The sequence below is a fragment of the Hyperolius riggenbachi genome, chromosome 1, assembly GCF_040937935.1.
Source record: "Hyperolius riggenbachi isolate aHypRig1 chromosome 1, aHypRig1.pri, whole genome shotgun sequence".
Classification (NCBI taxonomy): domain Eukaryota; kingdom Metazoa; phylum Chordata; class Amphibia; order Anura; family Hyperoliidae; genus Hyperolius; species Hyperolius riggenbachi.
This window is the reverse complement of record NC_090646.1, coordinates 102,040,370-102,061,599: the sequence shown is the minus strand read 5'-3', so window position 1 is coordinate 102,061,599 and position 21,230 is coordinate 102,040,370. Positions and strand designations below refer to the sequence as shown.

General features: G+C 46.2%; 1 protein-coding gene across 4 annotated transcripts in view; it reads right to left on the bottom strand.

The window, feature by feature from the left end:
• CC2D2A (coiled-coil and C2 domain containing 2A) overlaps positions 1-21,230 on the bottom strand; it is a 135,113-nt gene that overhangs the window by 17,388 nt on the left and 96,495 nt on the right. For all 4 annotated transcript variants that reach the window (XM_068277619.1, XM_068277639.1, XM_068277646.1 and 1 more), the window contains 7 exons: positions 15,444-15,549; positions 11,114-11,223; positions 10,887-10,983; positions 10,684-10,782; positions 6,820-6,996; positions 3,172-3,375; positions 26-115 (listed from right to left, as the gene is read on the bottom strand). In XM_068277619.1, coding sequence (XP_068133720.1) covers positions 26-115; positions 3,172-3,375; positions 6,820-6,996; positions 10,684-10,782; positions 10,887-10,983; positions 11,114-11,223; positions 15,444-15,549 — 883 coding nt within the window. The remainder of the gene's footprint in view (positions 1-25; positions 116-3,171; positions 3,376-6,819; positions 6,997-10,683; positions 10,783-10,886; positions 10,984-11,113; positions 11,224-15,443; positions 15,550-21,230) is intronic.

The following is a 21,230-nucleotide window of genomic DNA, read 5'->3' as shown; positions in this document are numbered from 1 at the left end:
AATAGCTGCTGTCCAGTATACTCACATCTGATGTACTCCATAAATTACAGACACCAGCGAAAGACACATTGTCCGGCAGGAAGGGTATGAGGGAGACGTATCTTGCTATCAGCTCCTGGAGACAGAAAAGATCCAATAAGCTGCTGCACATCCATCAGTCTACACAATGTAAAAACAACTTAGTATGACCCGTATAGCAGGCAGTACGCCATTCTGTCTTGATTGTACAATATTACCACTTGTATGATGTACAACAGACTAAATATAAGACCTGAAAATGTTCCCTTAATAGAATAACTTTTGTCCAGTATCCTGGTTCAGTGAAACATGCTAGGTCTTATGAGTTCTCTGCATTGCTATGTATTATCCACTAGAGGGTGCATGATACAAAATACAGAAAAAAAATCTTATCCTGATACTTATGCATTATAAAGTGCTCAGGAACACTGCAGCATTCTGTTCTTTAGCATAGACAACAGTAAAGGGAACTTTGCACAACATTTTGAAAATGTCTCAAATGAACCTCCCCTTAAAAGGACAACTATCAATGTTAACTAAAATTCTAAATGCCACATGTATTTCCAGTAATTACTAGCAAATAGCAATACAAAGGCTTTTTATTCGTCTTTTTATTTTTATGTAAAGAAAATATGACATTTATAGAGAACAGCTTTCACTGTGGGCATTACTATGGAGGACTGTGCCCAGCACATCCAGCATACAGAGACAAACCTTACTAGCAGTAAAACTGTCACTGGAGTCTCTTCAGAATGACAGAAAGCAGAAATATAGCGTCAAATGGTGTTATCATATGAGTGTGTGTGTGTGTGTGTGTGTGTGTGTGTGTGTGTGTGTGTGTGTGTGTGTGTGTGTGTGTGTGTGTGTGTGTGTGTGTGTGTGTGTGTGTGTGTGTGTGTGTGTGTGTGTGTGTGTGTGTGTGTGTGTGTGTGTGTGTGTGTGTGTGTGTGTGTGTGCAGGGCCACCATCAGAAATTTTGGGGCCCCTCACAAATCATCAGGCCCCACCCACTGGTTGATGTTCCCGCCCACTAGCCACCTCACCCCCGTGTCCGTGCCCGAAGTGCGCTGCGGCGAAAAATGTGCATGGCTCCAACACTGAAGAAAGCGGCATGCACAGCTTGATGCGGCAAAAAAGTGGGCATAACCATGGCATGTTGTGGGTGTAGCCAAATACTATCAAAATACAGGTAGTCCCCGGTTCACAAATGAGACAGGGACTTGTAGGTCAGTTCTTATCTTTTATCCGTTCTCTTTTGTCCCCCTCTTTTGTGACCTCATGTTCCCATCTCATCTCTTTTCTCCCTGTACCTCTTTTGTCCACCTCTGTTCCCCCTGTGCTACCTCTTGTCTCCTTCTGCCTCAGCTCGTCCCCCTGCCCTAGCCAGGTATAGGTGCCCCCAGTATAGGTATCCAGGCATAGGTGCCCTCAGTATAGGTAGCCAGGTATAGGTTCCCCCAGTATAAGTAGCAAGCTATAGTTGTTGCCCGAGTATAGATACCCTGGTGTAGATGCCCCCAGTATAGGTAGCCTGGTATATCTGGTGCCTCAGTATAGGCCAGCAAGATACAGGTGCCCCCAGTATAGGTATTCAATTATAGGTGGTACCCCGGTATAGGTAGCCTGATATAGTTGCCCCCAGTATAGGTAGCCTAGTATGGGTGATGCACCAGTATAGGTTAGCCAGGTACAGGTGCCCCCAAGTATAGGTAGCAAGCTATAGGCGCCCCAGTATAAGTAGCCAAGTATAGGTGGTGCCCCAGTATAGGTAGCCAGGTATAGGTGGTGGCCCAGTATAGGTAGCCTGTAGCCAGATAAAGGTGGTGCCCCAGTGCCTCATCTGCTCCCCACGTTCAAGCGCTGATGTCACTCTTCCATCAGTTCTGGAACGCGGTGTGCTGGTTAGTGATCCACAGGCCCGCAGCCAGCATATGGGGCCCTTCCAGTGCTTTGGGGGAGCCCAGGGCTCCCAGAAGCCCTGGGCCCCTCACTGCAGTGTCAGTTGTCCCCCCCTGCAGTGTCAGTTGTCCCCCCCTGATGGTGTGTGTGTGTGTGAGAGTGTGTGAGAGTGTGTGAGAGCGTGAGAGTGTGTGTGAGAGTGTGAGTGTGTGTGTGTGTGTGTGTGTGTGTGTGTGTGTGTGTGTGTGTGTGTGTGTGTGTGTGTGTGTGTGTGTGTGTGTGTGTGTGTGTGTTTTGAAATAACATTGTGTGAATACATACTTTTTAAAGTTGATGTCTTAAAAGTAGGAAAAATAGACAAATGGATTTGTGCAGATTTGACAAAGGCCATAGTGTGGTGGGTAGACAACTAGGCCAAAGTATCTTCATACTGGCAGCTTTTCCTGGTGCACAGTGGCTAGCACTTCCCAAAAAAGTAATCCTAGGGAGGACAGCCTGTTAACCAGTGACAAGTTGATGAGCACCCAAGGCTCAGTGTGAGAACTGGATCATGGAGCAATGGTCACCTAGTCTTATAAATCATGTTTGCTTTGGTATACCATTTACCTACATCTCAATCTGATCAAGCATCTATGGCAGGGATGTCCAACTCCAGTCTTTGAGGGCCAGGGTATTTTTTGAGCACAGCCATTCCAGGCACAGGCCAGTAGCCAGAACACCATAGGAATTAGAAACTTTTGTATTTCTTTAGAGGATACCTGCGGTGCCAAATAAGTCAGAAACAGCCCTGTTGAGGGCTATATATCCATGACAAAGTTTAGAATGGACAGAGAAATGTGTTTACTTGATGAACCACACCTTTCCTGATTCAGTCCCATCAATTAATTTGAGCAGCACCAGAAATGTGGAAGAACCTCAGCACTTGAGGACTGGAACTGGACATCCCCGAACTGTGGGTTGTGCTGCAAATTCAAGTCCTATCCATGGAGGCCTCAACTCAGCTTACATTACTGGAAGGATCTCGGTGCCGGATAGCACAGGACACCTTCAGAGGTAGAGCAAGTGCATCAGTGGGTCACAGCTGTTTTGTTGACACAAGAAGGACCTGCAGTTGTAGGCAGGTTGTTGAAATATTTTGACTTAACGGTAATATAAATTATTTGATGTAAAAAGATTATTTTTCCCACACGGTATGCACATTAACCTATAAACAGACAATAACGGAAATTACCTATTCTGAGGTGGGCTACTTACTGCTGTGGCTTGTGCATTATTGGGATTGCCTTCTAGTAGTTCCTGAGGGGGCGGTAAGGCTTTGATGTATCGGGTGATGAAGACGGAGCTTCCATTGATGTCAGTCACAGTGGTCAGGCATTGCCGGCGTGGAAACTTCACAGCGACTTCGCTCTGGAACTTCTCAGCAGCCTGCAGTAATTTCTCATCCTCTCTGCTGTCAAACTAAAGCATGGCACCAGAGAATGGAAAGATCATTAACCTGGGATCCAGGTCTTTATTATTACTGCACATTTATGTAGCACTGATCTATGTATGCTGCACTCTGCAAAGTCCATTGTACAATTTCACATGAATGATTGTCCCTCAGAGGGACTCACACTCTCACACCTCTACCACAATCTACAGTAGGGACACTTTTTGGAATGAATGGTTAAAGAGGACCTTTAGCGAAAAGGGGGGAAAAAAGTCTATAGCTTTCAAAGAGAGAAGTTAAAAAAAAAAAGAAAAAAAAAGAAAAGAAAGAAATTATTGATATCCGCCATGTAATTTGTTCATGTTGCTTGATCCACAATGAGCCTGCATGTAATCATCTTTACAGTTGGCAGACATAAAAAAACAAACCAGACAGCACCAACTGTCATTATCCACACACCATAACAGCGCGTTTTTTATAGATATACATATCCACAAAGGGAGATATTGGTTGCTTGGTAGTTGGAAACAGCTGTCATTCCCCACAATGCAACAAGGCTCACAGACAGGAAACTAACTGAGGGAGAGGTGTCACCACGATATCAGCCATACAGACCCCCCTGTTGATCTGTTCGAGAAAAGATAGATTTCTCGTGGGAAAAAGGGGCATCAGCTACTGATTGGGATGATGTTCAATCCTTGGTTACTGTTCCTTTTTAATAACATTAGTATTTTTCTGGCTCATCCAGGGTGATATATAGAATAACAGCTTTATCAGCAACATAATATAGTTTGCTGAATGCAGACAAGCATTGCCGATTGCAGATGTTCTTCAGGCACTAACATTATCAAACCTTTCAGTTGTGTAATGACAAGTTACCAGTATTGGGGATACTTTTAGCACAGGAACTGAAGTTACAAATATGGCTGAAAATATCCTGCAAAATGTCCGGCGCCCACAACTGTGAGAATTTCCATTACTTCCTGTCTAACAGAAAGTGGGGACATTTCTTCATGAGTGACAGAGACCAAAACAAATAAAAAGCTTTTTTTTTTTTCTAAGGTAAGATAGATAGAGTTAAAGGACACCTGAATTGAGATAATTATTTCCTTATAAACAATACACATTTCCTGGCTATCCTGCTGATTCTCGGTCTCTAATTAATCTCTAATCTATAGACCTAAACATGTATGCAAATCAGATGTTTTAAGTCTGACTGGATTTACTGCATGCTTGTTTAAGGTGAGGGATTCAGACACTACAGATGCATGAAAGGTCAGCAGCAACTGGTATTGTTTAAACAGAAATAAATATGGCAGCCTCCATATCACTTTCATTTCAGGTTGCCTTTAAGATCTCTAGCTTTTAATGCTGCCCCTCGTTTCCTCTTCCTGGGGCAACCATGGAAGTCCCAGAGACTGAAAGTGGTCACAATGGTAAGACTGGGAATACACCATGAGTTTTTCCAGCAGATACATGGCTTGATAATTTCTGACAGGTCCGATCTAATTTCCATCATTTTTCTGATCCATTTTCTCATAGAAGTAAATGGAAATCAATCAATCAGAAAATCGATCAGAAAAAATGATCAGAAAGTAAATCTGCAAAAAGAACTCATCGTGTATTCCCAGCATAACACAAACAGCAATAAAACTACTGGAAATGTCTAGGCCCTTTTATGCAATCAAAAATAAAGTCTGGCACTGGGCTTAAAGGGATACTGTAGGGGGGTCGGGGGAAAATGAGCTGAACTTACCCGGGGCTTCTAACGATCCCCCGCAGACATCCTGTGTTAGCGCAGCCACTCACCGATGCTCCGGCCCCGCCTCCGCTTCACTTCTGGAATTTCTGACTTTAAAGTCAGAAAACCACTACGCCTGCGTTGCCGTGTCCTCGATCCCGCTGATGTCATCAAGAGCGCACAGCGCAGGCCCAGTATGGTCTGTGTCTGCGCAGTACACTCCTGGTGACATCAGCGGGAGCGAGGACACGGCAATGCAGGCGCAGTGGTTTTCTGACTTTAAAGTCAGAAATTCCAGAAGTGAACCGGAGGCGGGGCCGGAGCATTGGGGAGTGGCTGCGCCAACACAGGATGTCTGCGGGGGACCATTAGAAGCCCCAGGTAAGTTCAGCTCATTTTACCCCGACCCCCCTACAGTATCCCTTTAAAGAGACACTGAAGCGAGACTAAATCTCGCTTCAGGTCTTATATATAGCAGGGGCACGTGTGCCCCTGCTAAAACGCCGCTATCCCGCGGCTTAACGGGGGTCCCTTCACCCCCAACCCACCCCCCGCAAAAGTTGGTCGTAAAATGGTCGTAGGGAAAACTCTTCCTGGAGGCAGGGCTAACGGCTGCAGCCCTGCCTCCCAGCGCGTCTATCAGACGCGCATCGCCGCCTCTCCCCCGCCCCTCTCAGTGAAGGAAGACTGAGAGGGGCGGGGGAGAGGCGGAGATACGCGTCTGACAGATGCGCATGGGGCAGGGCTGCGGCGGTTAGCCCTGCCCCAACCAGGAAGCGCTCCCCCGCTGCACGGGGGGGTTTGGGGGGACAGGGACCCCCGTTAAGCCGCGCTATAGCGGCGTTTTAGCAGGGGCACGCATGCCCCTGCTAGCTATGAGGTCTGAAGCGAGATCTATTCTCGCTTCAGACTCTCTTTAATGAACTCACACTTGCTTGATTAAAGGGGCACTACAGCAAAAAACTGTAAAATTTAAAATATGTGCAAACATAAACAAATAAGAAGTACATTTCTCCCAGCGTAAAATGAGCCATAAATTACTTTTCTCCTATGTTGCTGTCACTTACAGTAGGTAGTAGAAATCTGGCAGAAGCGACAGGTTTTGGACTAGTCCATCTCTTTATAGGGGATTCTTAGGGATATATTTATTTTCAAAAGCACTTAGTGAATGGCAGTTGCTCTGTCCAACTGCCAAAAAACTGTGTATCGAGCAGGGAGGCTGGGCAGCATCATTGTTTAAATCCTTTTTAGGGAATATTTTTTATGAAGAATAAAAGCCTTGCTGATAATCCCCTACAAAGAGATGGACTAGTCCAAAACCTGTCACTTCTGTCAGATTTCTACTGCCTACTGTAAGTGACAGCAACATAGGAGAAAAGCAATGACGGGCAAAGGAAGTAAAGGAGAAGTGACAGCTGAGACAGCTCACTTGTGGCGTGGTTCAGTGGGGATTTGTAGGTCCATGGAGGGTGAAGTCTATGGTGCCAGCACATCTGTGCCTGAAGGCTCCTGTGATGTAAATCCGGGCCTGGGGTTAACTGAGTGCTACAGAGAATAAGCTGGGAATCTAGAGGTGACAACCCATGAATTCAGAACAGCCCATAGAACTGCTTCTTTTCCTTTGCACAGGCCCTGTGTTCAGCACTGGCAGCATCTTCTCCACAGAGGTCACAGAACACTAGAGCAGCGCAGCCACATCCCAGGTGATCCAATCATCTCACGGGATAGTTACCTTTTCCCTGATAGGTTCTCCAGGCACAAGCTGAGGCTCGATGGTGATAAAGATCGTAAGGAAGGATCCTTGGCTGAGGCTTCGTACCGATTCATAGCCACCATCATTTCCTAAGCCACGCTGTTTGCTGTAACCTAGAAGTACTGGTGGAGTGTCAATCCGGAATGTTCCATCAATCTGCAAAATAGGTGTTACCATACAGATAACATATTATATTAGTTATTTAACGAGCATTATTTCAGTGTTTATGTCGGTGAGCCCAATCCCTCTGGCGACATCGCTGGGCCAGCAGTGACCGACACAAAGTCAGCTGTGTAGCAGATGACGAGCTCTGTTGCTATGCAGGGGGAGGATGGACAATGGAGGAGCGCTTACGTGACATCAAGCAGTGGGCGGGGGAGCGCAAGGACAATGGAGTAGGCCGTTGCTCGGGCAAGTTGATCAGCCAGGGGGATCACTTGCAGAGTGGTTGTTGGCACAAACATCTTCCGCAGCACTGTACATCTAATCCCTCCCATAGTCATATGTCTATGTATGTATCGTGGAGTGTATGTATCGTCATTAAGGGCCAATTTAGGGGGAAGCCAATTAACTTATCTGTATTTTTTGGGGGGGATCTAGGAGAAAACCGAAGTGCCCGGAGGAAAACCAAGCAGACACGGAGAGTACATACAAAGTCCATGCAGATAGTGCCCTGGCTGAGATTCGAACTGGGGACCCAGAGCTGCAAGGTGAGAGAGCTAACCACTACGTACCGTGCTGCCCCGGTTAATGACCGCTGAACACACGCATCACTATTGGCTGAGGCGATTGTTATCAGACACCTCAGATGACTTTGATCAGGCATGTGTAGGAGCCTTAAGCTGGCCATACACTGGCCCGATTTGCGCCCGTTTCGACAGCAGATTCGATCACTGGGATCGAATCTGCTGCCAATCGTTCACGCTACACGCCGAATTTCGATCCATTTCGTCCGATCCCGTCGATCGCGCCGTGCGGAAAATAACCTTGGATCGCTCGCGGGTAAAGAGCGCATCGCTAGCGGCGTTCGAGTGCCCGACGACCGACGCAATAGAGCCCGCATACATTACCTGCTCCGCCGGCGCGACTCCAGTCTTCCGGTCACCGCTGCTCTGTCTGCGCTCTGGTCTCCAGGTCCGGCATGCCTCACTTCTTCTAGCCCGGCAGGAAGTTTAAACAGTAGAGCGCCCTCTACTGTTTAAACTTCCTGCCGGGCTAGAAGAAGTGAGGCATGCCGGACCTGGAGACCAGAGCGCAGACAGAGCAGTGGTGACCGGGAGACTGGAGTCGCGCCGGCGGAGCAGGTAATGTATGCGGGCGGGGGGAGCGGCGGCAGCACCACCACCACCACAACAGATTGTGAACGGTTTCAGGCTGAAATCGGTTCACAATCTGTTTGCTGTAAAGGTAGCCATACGATCCCTCTCTGATCAGATTCGATCAGATAGGGATCTGTCTGTTGGTCGAATCTGATGGCAAATTGACCAGTGTATGGCCACCTTTAAAGAGAGTCTGAAGCGAGAATAAATCATGTGTGCCCCTGCTAAAACACCGCTATTCCGCGGCTTAACGGGGGTCCCTTCACCCCCAAATCCCCTCCGTGCAGCCGGGGAGCGCTTCCGCATTGGGGCAGGGCTAACCGCCGCAGCCCTGCCTCATGCGCATCTATCAGACGCGTACCTCCGCCTCTCCCCCGCCCCTCTCAGTCTTCCTTCACTGAGAGGGGCGGGGGAGAGGCGGCGATGCGCGTCTGATAGACGCGACTAGAGGCAGGGCTGCAGCCGTTAGCCCTGCCTCCAGGAAGAGAAAATTACACGACCAAGTTTTGCGGGGGTGGGTTTGGGGGTGAAGGGACCCCCGTTTAGCCGCAGGATAGCGGCGTTTTAGCAGGGGCACACATGCCCCTGCTAACTGAGTTCTGAAGCGAGATTTATTCTCGCTTCAGAGTCTCTTTAAGGCCCGTACACACGCCATACTAAAGGCAACTACGGGTCCGTCGTCACCTCCCGCTGGGCGGGCGTTCCAGCAACAGTCCGGCGTGCGTACAGTCTGTCTGCAGACTGATAAGGCTGGTTCTGAGCGATCCGCCCGGCGGATGGTTCAGAAACAGCCTTATCAGTCTGCTGACAGACTGTACACAGGCCGGACTGCCTGCTGAATACCTGCCCAGCGGGAGGTGATGACGGACCCGCCGTTGCCTTTAGTACGCCGTACGTACAGGCCTTTAAAGGGAACCTTCCCTGAGAGGGATATGGATGTTTCCTTCTAAACAATACCACTTGCTTGTCAGTCTTGCTGATCTCACGGACCTGAAACAAGCATGCAGCTAATCCAGTCTGACTTCAGTCAGAGCACCTGATCTGCATGCTTGTTGAGGGGCTGTGGCGAAAAGTATTAGAGACACAGGATCAGCAGGAGAGTCAGGCAACTGGTATTATTTTAAAAGGAAAATCCATATCCTTCTCAGTTTATGTTCCCTTTAAGTAATTTTAAGCACCCTTAAGAATAAGTACACAAACATTTCAACCAAGACCCCTTGTATGCATGTTATATTACCATCTGACCGCTCACCAGACCTGGAAATAGTCATTGGTGTTTTTTGTTTTTTTTTGTAAAGCCTATGCAAATTGTGACTTTCAGTAAGACTGTATTTGCATATTAATGTTGAGGGTCTGCAGGACGTAGTGCAAGGTCAGACTATGAAGTAAAGGATGTCACCACTAAAGGTGCCCATACATTAGAACGATTATGGGCAGATTCGACAAAGAGACAGATTTGTCTCTAGTCTAATATGCCCATACACTACAGGCTGATTCCCGTCCGATTTCAGCATGAAATCATCAGGGAATCGGCTGAGCCGCTGCTGCCCCCAAAATGTATAAATGTATGCAGTGTGTGTGCATTTATACATTACCTGTCCTGTAGCAGCTCGCCGGGTCCATCCTTCCATCTCGCCGGGTCCATCCTTCCATCTCGCCGGGTAAGCCGCATACACGCTACCGGCGCTTAGCGTCTGACATCAGGCGCTATGCTCCGCCAGCGTGTATGCGGAACCCTGGGAGATCGACGGAAACCGCGTGGAGGCTCGGACAGCGGACAGGTACTGTATAAATGCACATGCACTACATACATTTATACATTGCGGCAGGGGATTAGTCGTCTCGTCACTCGTTCGCAATTCAGCTGCCGTACCGCTGCGCACCCGACCAACCAACCTCGGCCCAAAATGCCCTTGGCAGCACCAATTTCCATCCAATTCAATTATAATAATCGAATTGGATGGTCGATTGGTTGGTTGGTCAGCAAATGTATGGGCCCCTTACTGTAGCACATGCTGTACTGCAGCACTGTCATTTCATATCCTACTTCACACAGGTTTAATGTGCGACCTCCCACCAACCTGACAATTATCAACATGAATCAGGCACTTTAAAGGAACTTAAAAGTGAACCCGAGTTGGCTAAAAATAAAAAGCTCGATACATACCCAAGAAGTGGGAAGCCTCTGGCTCACTCAGAAGTTTCCCACGTCTTCCTAAAGCGCCTTGTGAGACGAGTGGCTTCAGCTGCACAGGCGTGGCCATGCTCATACATGGTGGGGAGTGCGGCCACAAGAACATATCTGACAAACTCTTGGCCGGATACGTTCAGAGGGTCTATGTGTGGCAACGGTAGGGTCACATGGGAAGCCCCTGGACTATCCATAAGCTTTCCTCTATCTAGGTGAGTATCTATAGTAATTTTCTTTTTATTATTAATTTTCTCACTTTAACTTTAAAAGCACTCATAGCTGTAAAGTAGATTATCGTGTGTTCACAGCCCCTCATGCAACATCTCAACTTACTCTGGACTGGAAATAGATTGTAGTAAATGGAATTCGGATGGATCCAAGCCAGTGTCTCTCCACACGTGTATGGACCCCACTTCCTCTTTCCCGATCATCCTAAAACACGTACGTTAGTATTACTCGTATGCTCATAATGTTGTATACCATTAGAATTAACTGAGGCAAGTCAGTGTACATTACAACGCAACCTGAAGACCTACCTCTAAAATATCAAAGCAGACCTCATCAAACACATTGATGAAGACATCATCGTTCACTGACTGCAAACTAGCTGTGCTGTAATCTCCATTGGGAGCCCTGCAGGACACCACAAGAATGCACATAACATCACGACTAGAGATAAATCCATGAAAACACAGCCCGGCAGCTGTGCGAATCACACAAAGGCAGGAGGATGAACCAGCATTGCTGTCACAGCATTTATTACCTGAATGGAAGCTCCAGTTCTTCATTCCAATTTGGATTTGGCCCATCAGCTGTTGAGGTCTGGCAAACTGTGCGTTGAAAGGATACTTCCACAAACGGCCGGACCAGAATCTGCAACAACAATAAAGCACTTACACATCGGAGAACTCTGGCTGTTTTTAAACTAGAATGAAAGCTTAAAGAACGTTATCATGATTAAAATATGCAGTAGATCCTCAGTTATTGCCACCGACTGGAATCATTTGATGCCGGAATAATGTGCTTATGTATAAATAGCCCAGAATCTCTCTCTCTCGCGCGCGCGCGCGCGTGCGTATGATGTCACGCCAGGAAAAAAAACAAGGCAGCAAGCACCGAGGAAAAAAAGGGAAGGAAAACATCCTGAAAAAAGAAAAATAAGTCAGGTAAGCCACACAACCTCCAGCACTTAATTATCTATGATGCTTCCTAATGTGAACTTATCCCCTATAAAATCCAACCTCCCCTACCCTACCTCCGAACACTAAAGGTGGCCATACACTGATAGATTTGCAGCAGATTCGACCATCAGATAGATTTCTGTCAGATGCCGGTCAGGACAAATCTGACAGGAATCTATCTGATGTGTGCCACACACTAGGAACAGATTTCCAATAGATTTCAGAACTAAATTATTGTAAATCTATTGAAAATCGATCTAAAGGTATTACTGCACCATTAGATCCAATGCAACTCTATGGGCTATCTGACAGGATGGAAAATCCAGGTCGATCTGCTGCAGATCGACCTAGATTTTCCATCCTGTCAGATAGATCAAACCAATCAAAATGAATCACAAATCAATCGATTTGCTGATTTGAAAGAATCGATTGTCGATCAATTCTATAGAATCGATCAATGGCTGAAATTGACCAGTGTATGGGCCCCTTAACCCACCTATAACTAAGCTCAACACTAACCTCTAAAGCCAACAACCATCTAACTGATAACACTCTCTGTCATAAACAATAGCGCTGAGTCTTTAGCTATGCTATAGCTGAACACCTGGCGCCAAACTACCCCTCACGGCATTCAGCAGTACTACAGCCGATGCCCAGTGACATGGCCAATAAAGCTAGCCAAACACCCAGCGTCCAAACGTTCCCTCGTGGCGTTCAGCTACTCTATAGTCGATGCCCAGCGATGCGGCCAATAAAGCTAGCCGAACACCCAGCATGCAAACTACCCCTCACATTGCTCAGCTATTCTATAGCCTTGTGCTTCGCACCACAGCCAATGAAGCTAGCTGAACACCCAGCATGCAAACTACCCCTCACATTGCTCAGCTATTCTATAGCCTTGTGCTTCGCACCACAGCCAATGAAGCTAGCCGAACACCCAGCATGCAAACTACCCCTCACATTGCTCAGCTATTCTATAGCCTTGTGCTTCGCACCACAGCCAATGAAGCTAGCTGAACACCCAGCATGCAAACTACCCCTCACATTGCTCAGCTATTCTATAGCCTTGTGCTTCGCACCACAGCCATTGAAGCTAGCTGAACACCCAGCATGCAAACTACCCCTCACATTGCTCAGCTATTCTATAGCCTTGTGCTTCGCACCACAGCCAATGAAGCTAGCCGAACACCCAGCATGCAAACTACCCCTCACATTGCTCAGCTATTCTATAGCCTTGTGCTTCACACCACAGCCAATGAAGCTAGCTGAACACCCAGCATGCAAACTACCCCTCACATTGCTCAGCTATTCTATAGCCTTGTGCTTCGCACCACAGCCAATGAAGCTAGCTGAACACCCAGCATGCAAACTACCAGGGCTGTGGAGTCGGTCCAAAAATCCACCGACTCCGACTCCTCAGTTTAGGATTCCACCGACTCCGACTCCACGACTCCGACTCCTCTAATTTGCATATTACAATTTTGTTGATTAAAAGTATGTAACATGAAATTCGTCTCTTAACTGCCAACGCTTAGGAATTTTACAAGACAACTGAAGTGAGAAGGATATGTAGACTACTATATTTATTCCCTTTAGACTAAAACTAGTCCTTGGTAAGAGTACTTGTAAAAGGTACAAACCGGAACAAAGAACATCTATCAGGCCCTAGGCAATGTAAGTGTAGGTACATGTAAGAATGATGTGCAGGTACTCTGCAGGGAAATGAGGAGATTGTAAACAGACAACACCTCTGTGTTTAATGTGCACAGCATTCTCAGTGGATTCCCTGCAGCTCTGTGGGGAGTGCATATGTAGAGTATAGTACTACTGTGTAACAAAGTAAACCTGAGACAGATGAAATTAAAGTTTTATACATACCTGGAGCTTCCTCCAGCCCCCTTCAGGATAATCAGTCCCTCGTTGTCCTCCTCCACCACCTGGATCTTCTGCTATGAGTCCAGGTACTTGAGCCAGTCAGGCGTAGTGCGCATGCACACACTCCGCCGCCAGGAGCATACTACACCTGTGCAGCACTATTGCGCAGGTGCAGAATGTTCCTGGCTGTGGGAGCGGCATGCGGCCGGACAGCGCTGACTGGCTGAATTACCAGGACTCATAGCAGAAGATCCGGGTGGTGGAGGACAGCGAGGGACTGATTAGCCTGAAGGGGGCTGGAGGAAGCCCCAGGTATGTATAAAACTTTACTTTTCATCCGTCTCAGTTACCCTTTAATTTGTAGTCACCAAACCAAATTTTAACAACATATCAAATTATTTGATTTCATCAGCAAAGGGAGTGCATACATTTGCATAAATCAGCATCAGTGCAGAATTATTTCCATCTCGTTGACCATCTCTATTAGTGACACAGCTACACATCAGGCTTTATTCTTACAGCATAGATGTTATTTAGTATATATAAGAGATTCCTGTGTACACATCATATATACAGTCACAATCAGATATGTATATCTGATCTTAAAAATACGGGGACTGCTTTATTGAAGCAGCACAAGTAACTAATTTTGATTGGTTTATTTCATTTTTGTGGACTAAGCACAGCTATTACTGTATAAATACTGTATATATACATTATTTTTAATGACTATTATCTGAGAAATAGAACATTTTATCATATTTTCTATTTTAATTACAGTTACAAATTCATTAGGAGTCGGAGTCGGAGTCGGTGCATTTTTTCCCGACTCCGACTCCAGGCACCCAAAATTGCCCGACTCCACGACTCCGACTCCACGACTCCAACTCCACAGCCCTGCAAACTACCCCTCACATCGCTCAGCTATTCTATAGCCGATGCCCAGCGATGCGGCCAATAAAGCTAGCCGAACACCCAGTGTCCAAATTATCCCTCACAATGCTCTGTAGTCTGTGCTCAGCACCGCGGCCAATACAGCCAGCTGAACACCTAGCGTTCAGCAGTGCTCCGTTATACCTATAGCCAAGCACTGGAGCTGAATGCTCTGCCGCAGCCAGTAACGTCCTCGGCTATACCTTTAGCCAAAGTCCGAAGCCAAACGCTCTGTCGCAGTCGATACACAAAACCAACAGGTCAAGCTCCAGCACCCAATTTGTCTGCTTCAGTTTGCTGATAGATATTTTTTTCTTTTTAATTTTTCACTGGGGCATATTATAAAGGTGGTGATCAGCTAATCCAACAGAGAAATGCTGTTTTTCTAATCGCTTAGATTATCGCCATATTTATGAGAGTGGTGACCAGCATAAACCATCTACAATTTTATAAGCCATCTCCTGTCTCCGCTGGTCGTCACCTTTGCTGATAATTATAGCCAATAAATGTCTAATTTATAAAGCAGCTTACAGGGATTTGCATAGGGGAGAAATAATGGTGGGAGGAGTAGATTAGTCTGGCTGCTGCATTCATGATGGATTGTAGGGGGGGCGAAGGCAAGGCCTGACAAGAGGGTGCTGCAGTAGTCCAGGCGGGAGATGATGAGGGCATGGACAAGGAGTTTGGCAGTGTCTGGGGTCAGGAGGGGCCGGATTTCGGAGATGTTGGGGGAGCAAAGGAGACATGGGGGACAGAAGGGGACTCATGGGAGCCACTGTGCTGCCACAAGACTTTGATTTTAAACTATAATGGATAAAAAATGAGAAATAATGAATTTTTTCATTTTTCATTATTATTTTTTCATTATTCCCTATAAAATGCATATAAAACAAAATAATTCTTAGCAAAAAGCACCAACCAAAGAAAGCCTAATTTGTAGCGAAAACCCCCCCCCCAATATACACATCATTTTGGTGTGAAAAGTAGTGATAAAGTTATTGGCAAATGAATGGGAGGAGTGTGATGTGTGAAAATTGCTGTGGTTTTTAAGGGGAAATCACCTGTGCTAGTGCTTAAACAGTAATTTGCATAATATTCTGGTACCTGATGAACGGTCCACTCCGGAGACTGGGACTGTCCTTGCGGTGATGCTGTGGTTGTGAACATCTCATTAAATGACCTTGTTGATCTAGATGGCTGTGCTTGTTTGCTACAAAGAAAGGTTATAGAAGTTGATTATTCTACTGGGCGAACAGCAGCGAGGGAGAGGAGAGAGGAGGATGTGAGGTAACGCTGTACAAGATGTTACTGCAGAACCTTGCTAAATGAATTTAAATTAAATGTAAAGTGTTTTTACCAAATGTATTTTTGTGTGTTGTATGCAGCACAAAAAACAAACATAAGACAGATTACAGTGCACATTGGGTTTAGGAAGCCTCAACCCACCCCTTTCCACCTGGCAAAATATTGTGATCAGAAAAGAATGTTGCAGTAAGCGATTCTTTAACCAGAGACTGCTGGCACAAAACTCAAGGTTCACCAGTGTCATGCCACACAGATCTGTTGCTCTCACTGCTCTCCCGTCATTGAAGCCCACTCGCCCTGCGGTCGCTATGACAGCAGAGCTCTGTGAGCTAGTCAGGAGCTGACTTCATTGGCTCCTGACCATGTGATCACTGTGAGCCAATGTGATTGTGAGGGCGACGGGAGAGCGGCACGTGCAAGGCAGAGAGAGCCCAAGGGGTGCAGGGCAGAGAGAGAGTGTGCAGAGTCGCAGGCCGGGACTCGCGCACAGTGCATCTCTGTGTAGAAGTGGAAGCGCAGAGGAGTAAACAACATCAGGAACAAGTAAGAGGTGTTTGATACAGTGAGCGGCTGCTCTCTTATCTCCTAACTGTCTAATATATTGTGGTACAACAGCTCCTTTGGTAAAGTATGCATGTATAGAGTAACAAGATCTCTGGAGGTTGATTCATTAACCCTTGATTATGTATGATACTTTTTGATCAATGCCATCTCTGAAAATCTTAAACAACAGATAAGTTCAGACATCTCTTAGTCCATTAGATATAGATTGGTACACATATATACACTTATTTATTTTGTAATATTTTTTATCATTTTTCAATCTGCCCTTTTTTGGTTTTAAGCAGGCCCGGATTTACCCCACAGGAGCCTATAGGCACAGGTGTTCTGGCTCCCTACACTTTGTCCTCCAAGAACTTACAAACCCCCACTGAACTGCACCGCAAGTGTGCTGGCTGGCCCCGCTGTGGCTTCTCTCTTACTTCCCTTGCCTGTCATAGGTAGCTACAGGTACCCCTTAGTATTGAGGGTACCTCTGGCTACCGAATACTAAGTAGCTAGAGGTTCCCCCAAGTATTGGGTAACTAGAGGAACCGCAGTATTAAGTAGCTAGAGGTGCCCCTGACTGAAGGGAGATCTAATCAATGGAATGCCAAGAGCAGGATGAGTAACCTGTTATTTACACTCTCATCAGGACTCTGCATAGGGAAGGAGGGAGGGAGGCACTCTGGGAGGAGAGTGAGCCGCCTTTCCATCATTAGGCGCCTATAGGCACGTGCCTACTGCCTAATGGTAAATCCGGCCCTCGTTTTAAGGCTTCCAGGTGGCTCACTGCTGTGTGTGTGAAGTGTGAATGTTAATTGATCATTTTTGTATTCAGATGCAAATTTTATGTGAAAATTAAGTTTAAAGTTTTAGTAACACCAATGCTTCTCGATTTGCTTTTATCTTGTTGCAGGAAATAGTTATTTACAGTATGTATGCAGCCTTACTGTAACTGCACTGCAGTTAAACAAGGTCTTTATTGCATTTAAAGTGTACCAGAGGCGAACATCAGGTACAAACGTGCATACTTACCTAAGAAGAAAGAACCTCTGGATCCTGTAGAGGCTTCCCACCCTGTCCTCCAGTCCCCCATTGCTGAGCAGAAACTTCAGAAGAAAACCGTCAAGAGTTTGTTGGTAGGAACATTGGGTCCACCTCCCTGAGTACGGCCGTGCCTGCGCAGTAAGCCAGAGTTGCTTTCGCTACTGCGCAGGGGCGACCGTGCTAGCATGGGTGCAACATGGCTGTGTAAAGAGGAATGCTGCCCCAAAGTTCCAGACGGTCATGGGCAGTGGCTGAGGTCCAGAGAACAGCTTGAGGTTCCATCTCCTTAGGCAAGTATTTGATTTTTCACCTGAGGTTCACCTCGGGATTGCTTTCAAAAACTTGCAAGGCATACCAGCAGGCAATAAAGCGGATCCGAGATGAAAAACTAACTATGACAAGTAACCTGTCTATATATCTTATCTAAAGTTTAGATATCTGTAAACAGCTTCAAGAGTTTATGATTATTTATTCCTGTGATACAGTGAGGGCAGCCATGTTCTGTTTGTCACATTACACACAGGAGAGCTGAATGCATCTACAGCCCTCAGCTCAATCCCCTCTCCTCCTCCTCCCTCCGCCTCTGAAATCTCTGGCTAGTAACCTCCTCCTCCTCCTGCCCAGACTGAGCTCCCATAAGCCCTTGCTACAGGAGTCTGAGAATGCCAAGGCTCTCTGGAGAAGCTGTGGGTGAGGCTTGTTCAGTTTATATGGAATTAGAGTATTAAAACGAAAACAAAAAAAGTATTTGGCTTGAGGAATGCCCTATAAACTATATAAAAAACACAATTATGTAATGAGTAAAAGTTTATCCCGGATCCACTTTAAACAGACATTTAATATTTTCCTGATTAAAAAATAAATGGGCTAAAAAATAATTATGGTGTTTTTATTACTAAGCCTTATAAGGAGATTAAAAAAAATGAAGTCAAACAAAACACTAAACTTGCCCTTTAATCATGGTATAAACCATGTGAAGAGAGCTGAACTTACTTTTTCTATTTGTAAAATGTGATAAAATGCATGCACTGTTTGAAGGGCGTAGGGGAGTAGATAATCTTTAAAACTGTTTACATGTTTTAACTACTGTAATTGAATTGACATTACTGCTGTTGAATCTATCTCATCAGGCTGACAGCATGACAGTGCAGAATGTATTGGTACCCAAATACACATTTATCTGACATGTACCGACACAGAATTTATCCTGCCTACTAGGCCTGAACGATTTTAGGAAAAAATTGAATTCAGCGATTTCTGTCCGAAATTGCGATTTCAATTCACGATTTCCTTCAAATCAAGCTTTGTTCCCCCTGTCTCTCTTTGTGCCCCCTTTGCCTCTTTATGCCTCCTCTAGGTCTCTCTCTTGCCCCCTCTGTTTCTCTGTGCCTGCTCTGTTTCTCTAATGCCACCTCTGTGTCTCTCTCTGTGCCTGCTCTGTCTCTGTGCCCACTCTCTGTCTCTCGGTGCCTCCTCTGTACCCCAAGCTGTATCGGTTCTAGACATACTTTCCACTACGAGTCCAGCGATGCCCGTCTAGCCACTTCACCTCCTGCAGGCTCTAATGCACAGAATACTTCCTGTATGTCATGTGACATATAGGAATCCAGAGTTTTGCCTAGCACAAGAGACTGCAGACAGCGATCGAGGACGGACAACGTTGGACTCGTGCGGAAGGTATGTCCAACGCTGCGGGCCGCACGCGCCAGGAATTTGGGGAAGTTTAAAGCCGCTTCTTCAAATTTCCCCATGTGGAAATGACGCGATCGCGATAATCGCTGCTTTGACGATTCCGAAATTGTGATCTTGGTGATCGCGATTTCGGTTTAAATTCAGTTTATCTTTCAGGCCTACTGGCTACAACAACTAATCGAAGAGTTGATGTTCAAAAGTCAGTTGTGATGTTAAAGTCCTCGTCTGGGGATGAGGTCCTCACTGGCAGCACTGTCCTCTAATCCAGGGCTTTTCAACCTGTGGTACGCGTACCACCGGTGGTACTTTGCTGTTGGCCAGGTGGTACAGACCAGGTTTGCCTGTCACTTTATTTGACCACCTGCCACTTGTCCTGTTCCTGTCCTGCTTCCACAAAGTTTGGCTCCCCCTCCCTCTCTCCTAGCTGTGCTGCTCTGTGGCATACTTCAGACCTCAGATCAGTTGGGAAGAGACAGCTAGGCAAATGGTGCAGTGATGTACCCTGGGGGTACTTACCTTGTGGAGGGGGAGGCATTTGGATCCTAAAGAGGCTTCCCCCTTCCTACTCATTAGAGGGGATCAAGCACTGGGAGCCCAAGTTCTCCTTGTTGGTGTGTACGCATGCACAGTAGCTGCTCTCCGTTCAGGCTCCAGCAGAAACAGCTAATCCTGATTGCGCCCAATCTACTGCGCAGGCACACTGGTGGTACTTGAAAATGTTCAGGCGATAAAAGTGGTACAATTAGTGAAAAGAATGAAAAGCCCTGCTCTAATCCAATGTAACCATCACGAAGCTTACAGTAAGAGGCAAAGCTCCTGGGCACTCCTACACTGGACAGGATCCAGGTGAAAGAAAAGAACAGCAACACATTCAGCTGTCTAATTTCCTGCTCATCTGCAGGCAGCCATATCTCCAGGGAAGCACTGAACAATGATTTATGTGAGCAAGCACAAAAGGATCAGGCGAGGCCATTGAGGTACAGCGCTGCAGTGCTATCTAGCTGCAGATAGACAGATCTTATGCTTCAGAAAATGGAACTATAAAAAAGACTTACTGAGCTGTAAGGAAACCCAAAACAAACAAAAAAACCTCTGCTCTGTATGCTGGAAAACAGCAACACCCTTTAGATGATATGTACACCCCTTTCTATTGTTAACTGCGGCTATGGCGGTGCCCAGCAGAGCCGGATAATCCACAGGGCAAACCTAGACAGCTGCCTAGGCCCTGGAGAGTCTAGAGGCCTGGTGGATGCTAGCCCCCATCAAATCTTACTAAAAAAGCCAGGTGATCATCAGTGAAGGGCAAAAACTGCTACCTTGTCTAAGGACCCATTTCTGTTATCCAGTGAATAATTTGGGCAGCTTGTAAACAACATTTCCCGGTGAGTACTAGCAGCGGAAGGCGGCACAGATATCGGTAGAGGGACACCTTGGGATTGCAGCGCAGATATTGGCGAGGGGCATGGGTAAGGTTAGTGTTAGGAGTAGGTGGTGGGTGGGTTAGTGTAAGACACTAAACAGCTAAGTAAAGTGCTAGTAAAATTACTAATATTCTGCTAATGGTATTAGCCAGTGCTAAATAGTAGAATCTTGGTAATTTTATGGATATTCTACAAGCAGCTCCACCCAGCAACCGAATTACCACAATCACCTTTTTCAGCTTACCCCGTGCTGAGTTTTATATGCAGGATCTGCAGGAAGAGGACTTTGATGGCTGCTGTATCAGTAAAGTGTCGGCCACTAGAGGCAGCATGTGGACTCACTGACAACCTTTCTAAGCTTCCCACAGCTGATCGCTTCATCAGTACCGGCAGCACCTAGTGCCCTCCAAAGTCAGTGGCTGCTGTTCAACTTATCAAAGTGTGGCTGTGTTCAACTTTTATGCTGGTATGTGGGACACGGATCTGGGTTCACCTTCTCTGCAAAACCAGCATGAAATAAAACTGCTGTAGACTCTAAATCTTTCTTTAAACTATCACAAATTAATGAACTATCTACGCTAAAGGCCAACCAAACCCAACAATTGCAGAAGGCAAATGAGGGCAATCAGGGTGATGAACAAATATAGTGTACAGAAGAAAAGTACTGGACAGAATACCATTCTCATGGGCTATCTGTGCATGGGATTTCAGTAAGTTTATTTTATTTCCTTTCCAGATTTAGCTGCAGGTTGGGTCAGTTACGAGTAACCATGTAATTCACAAAGTAGGAAGAAAGTCGGCCTGCAATTGGTTGAATTGTCGATCGCTCATGCTTGTTTGGGATGGTCAATGAGATGCAAATAATTTCCAGTTGATGCATCAT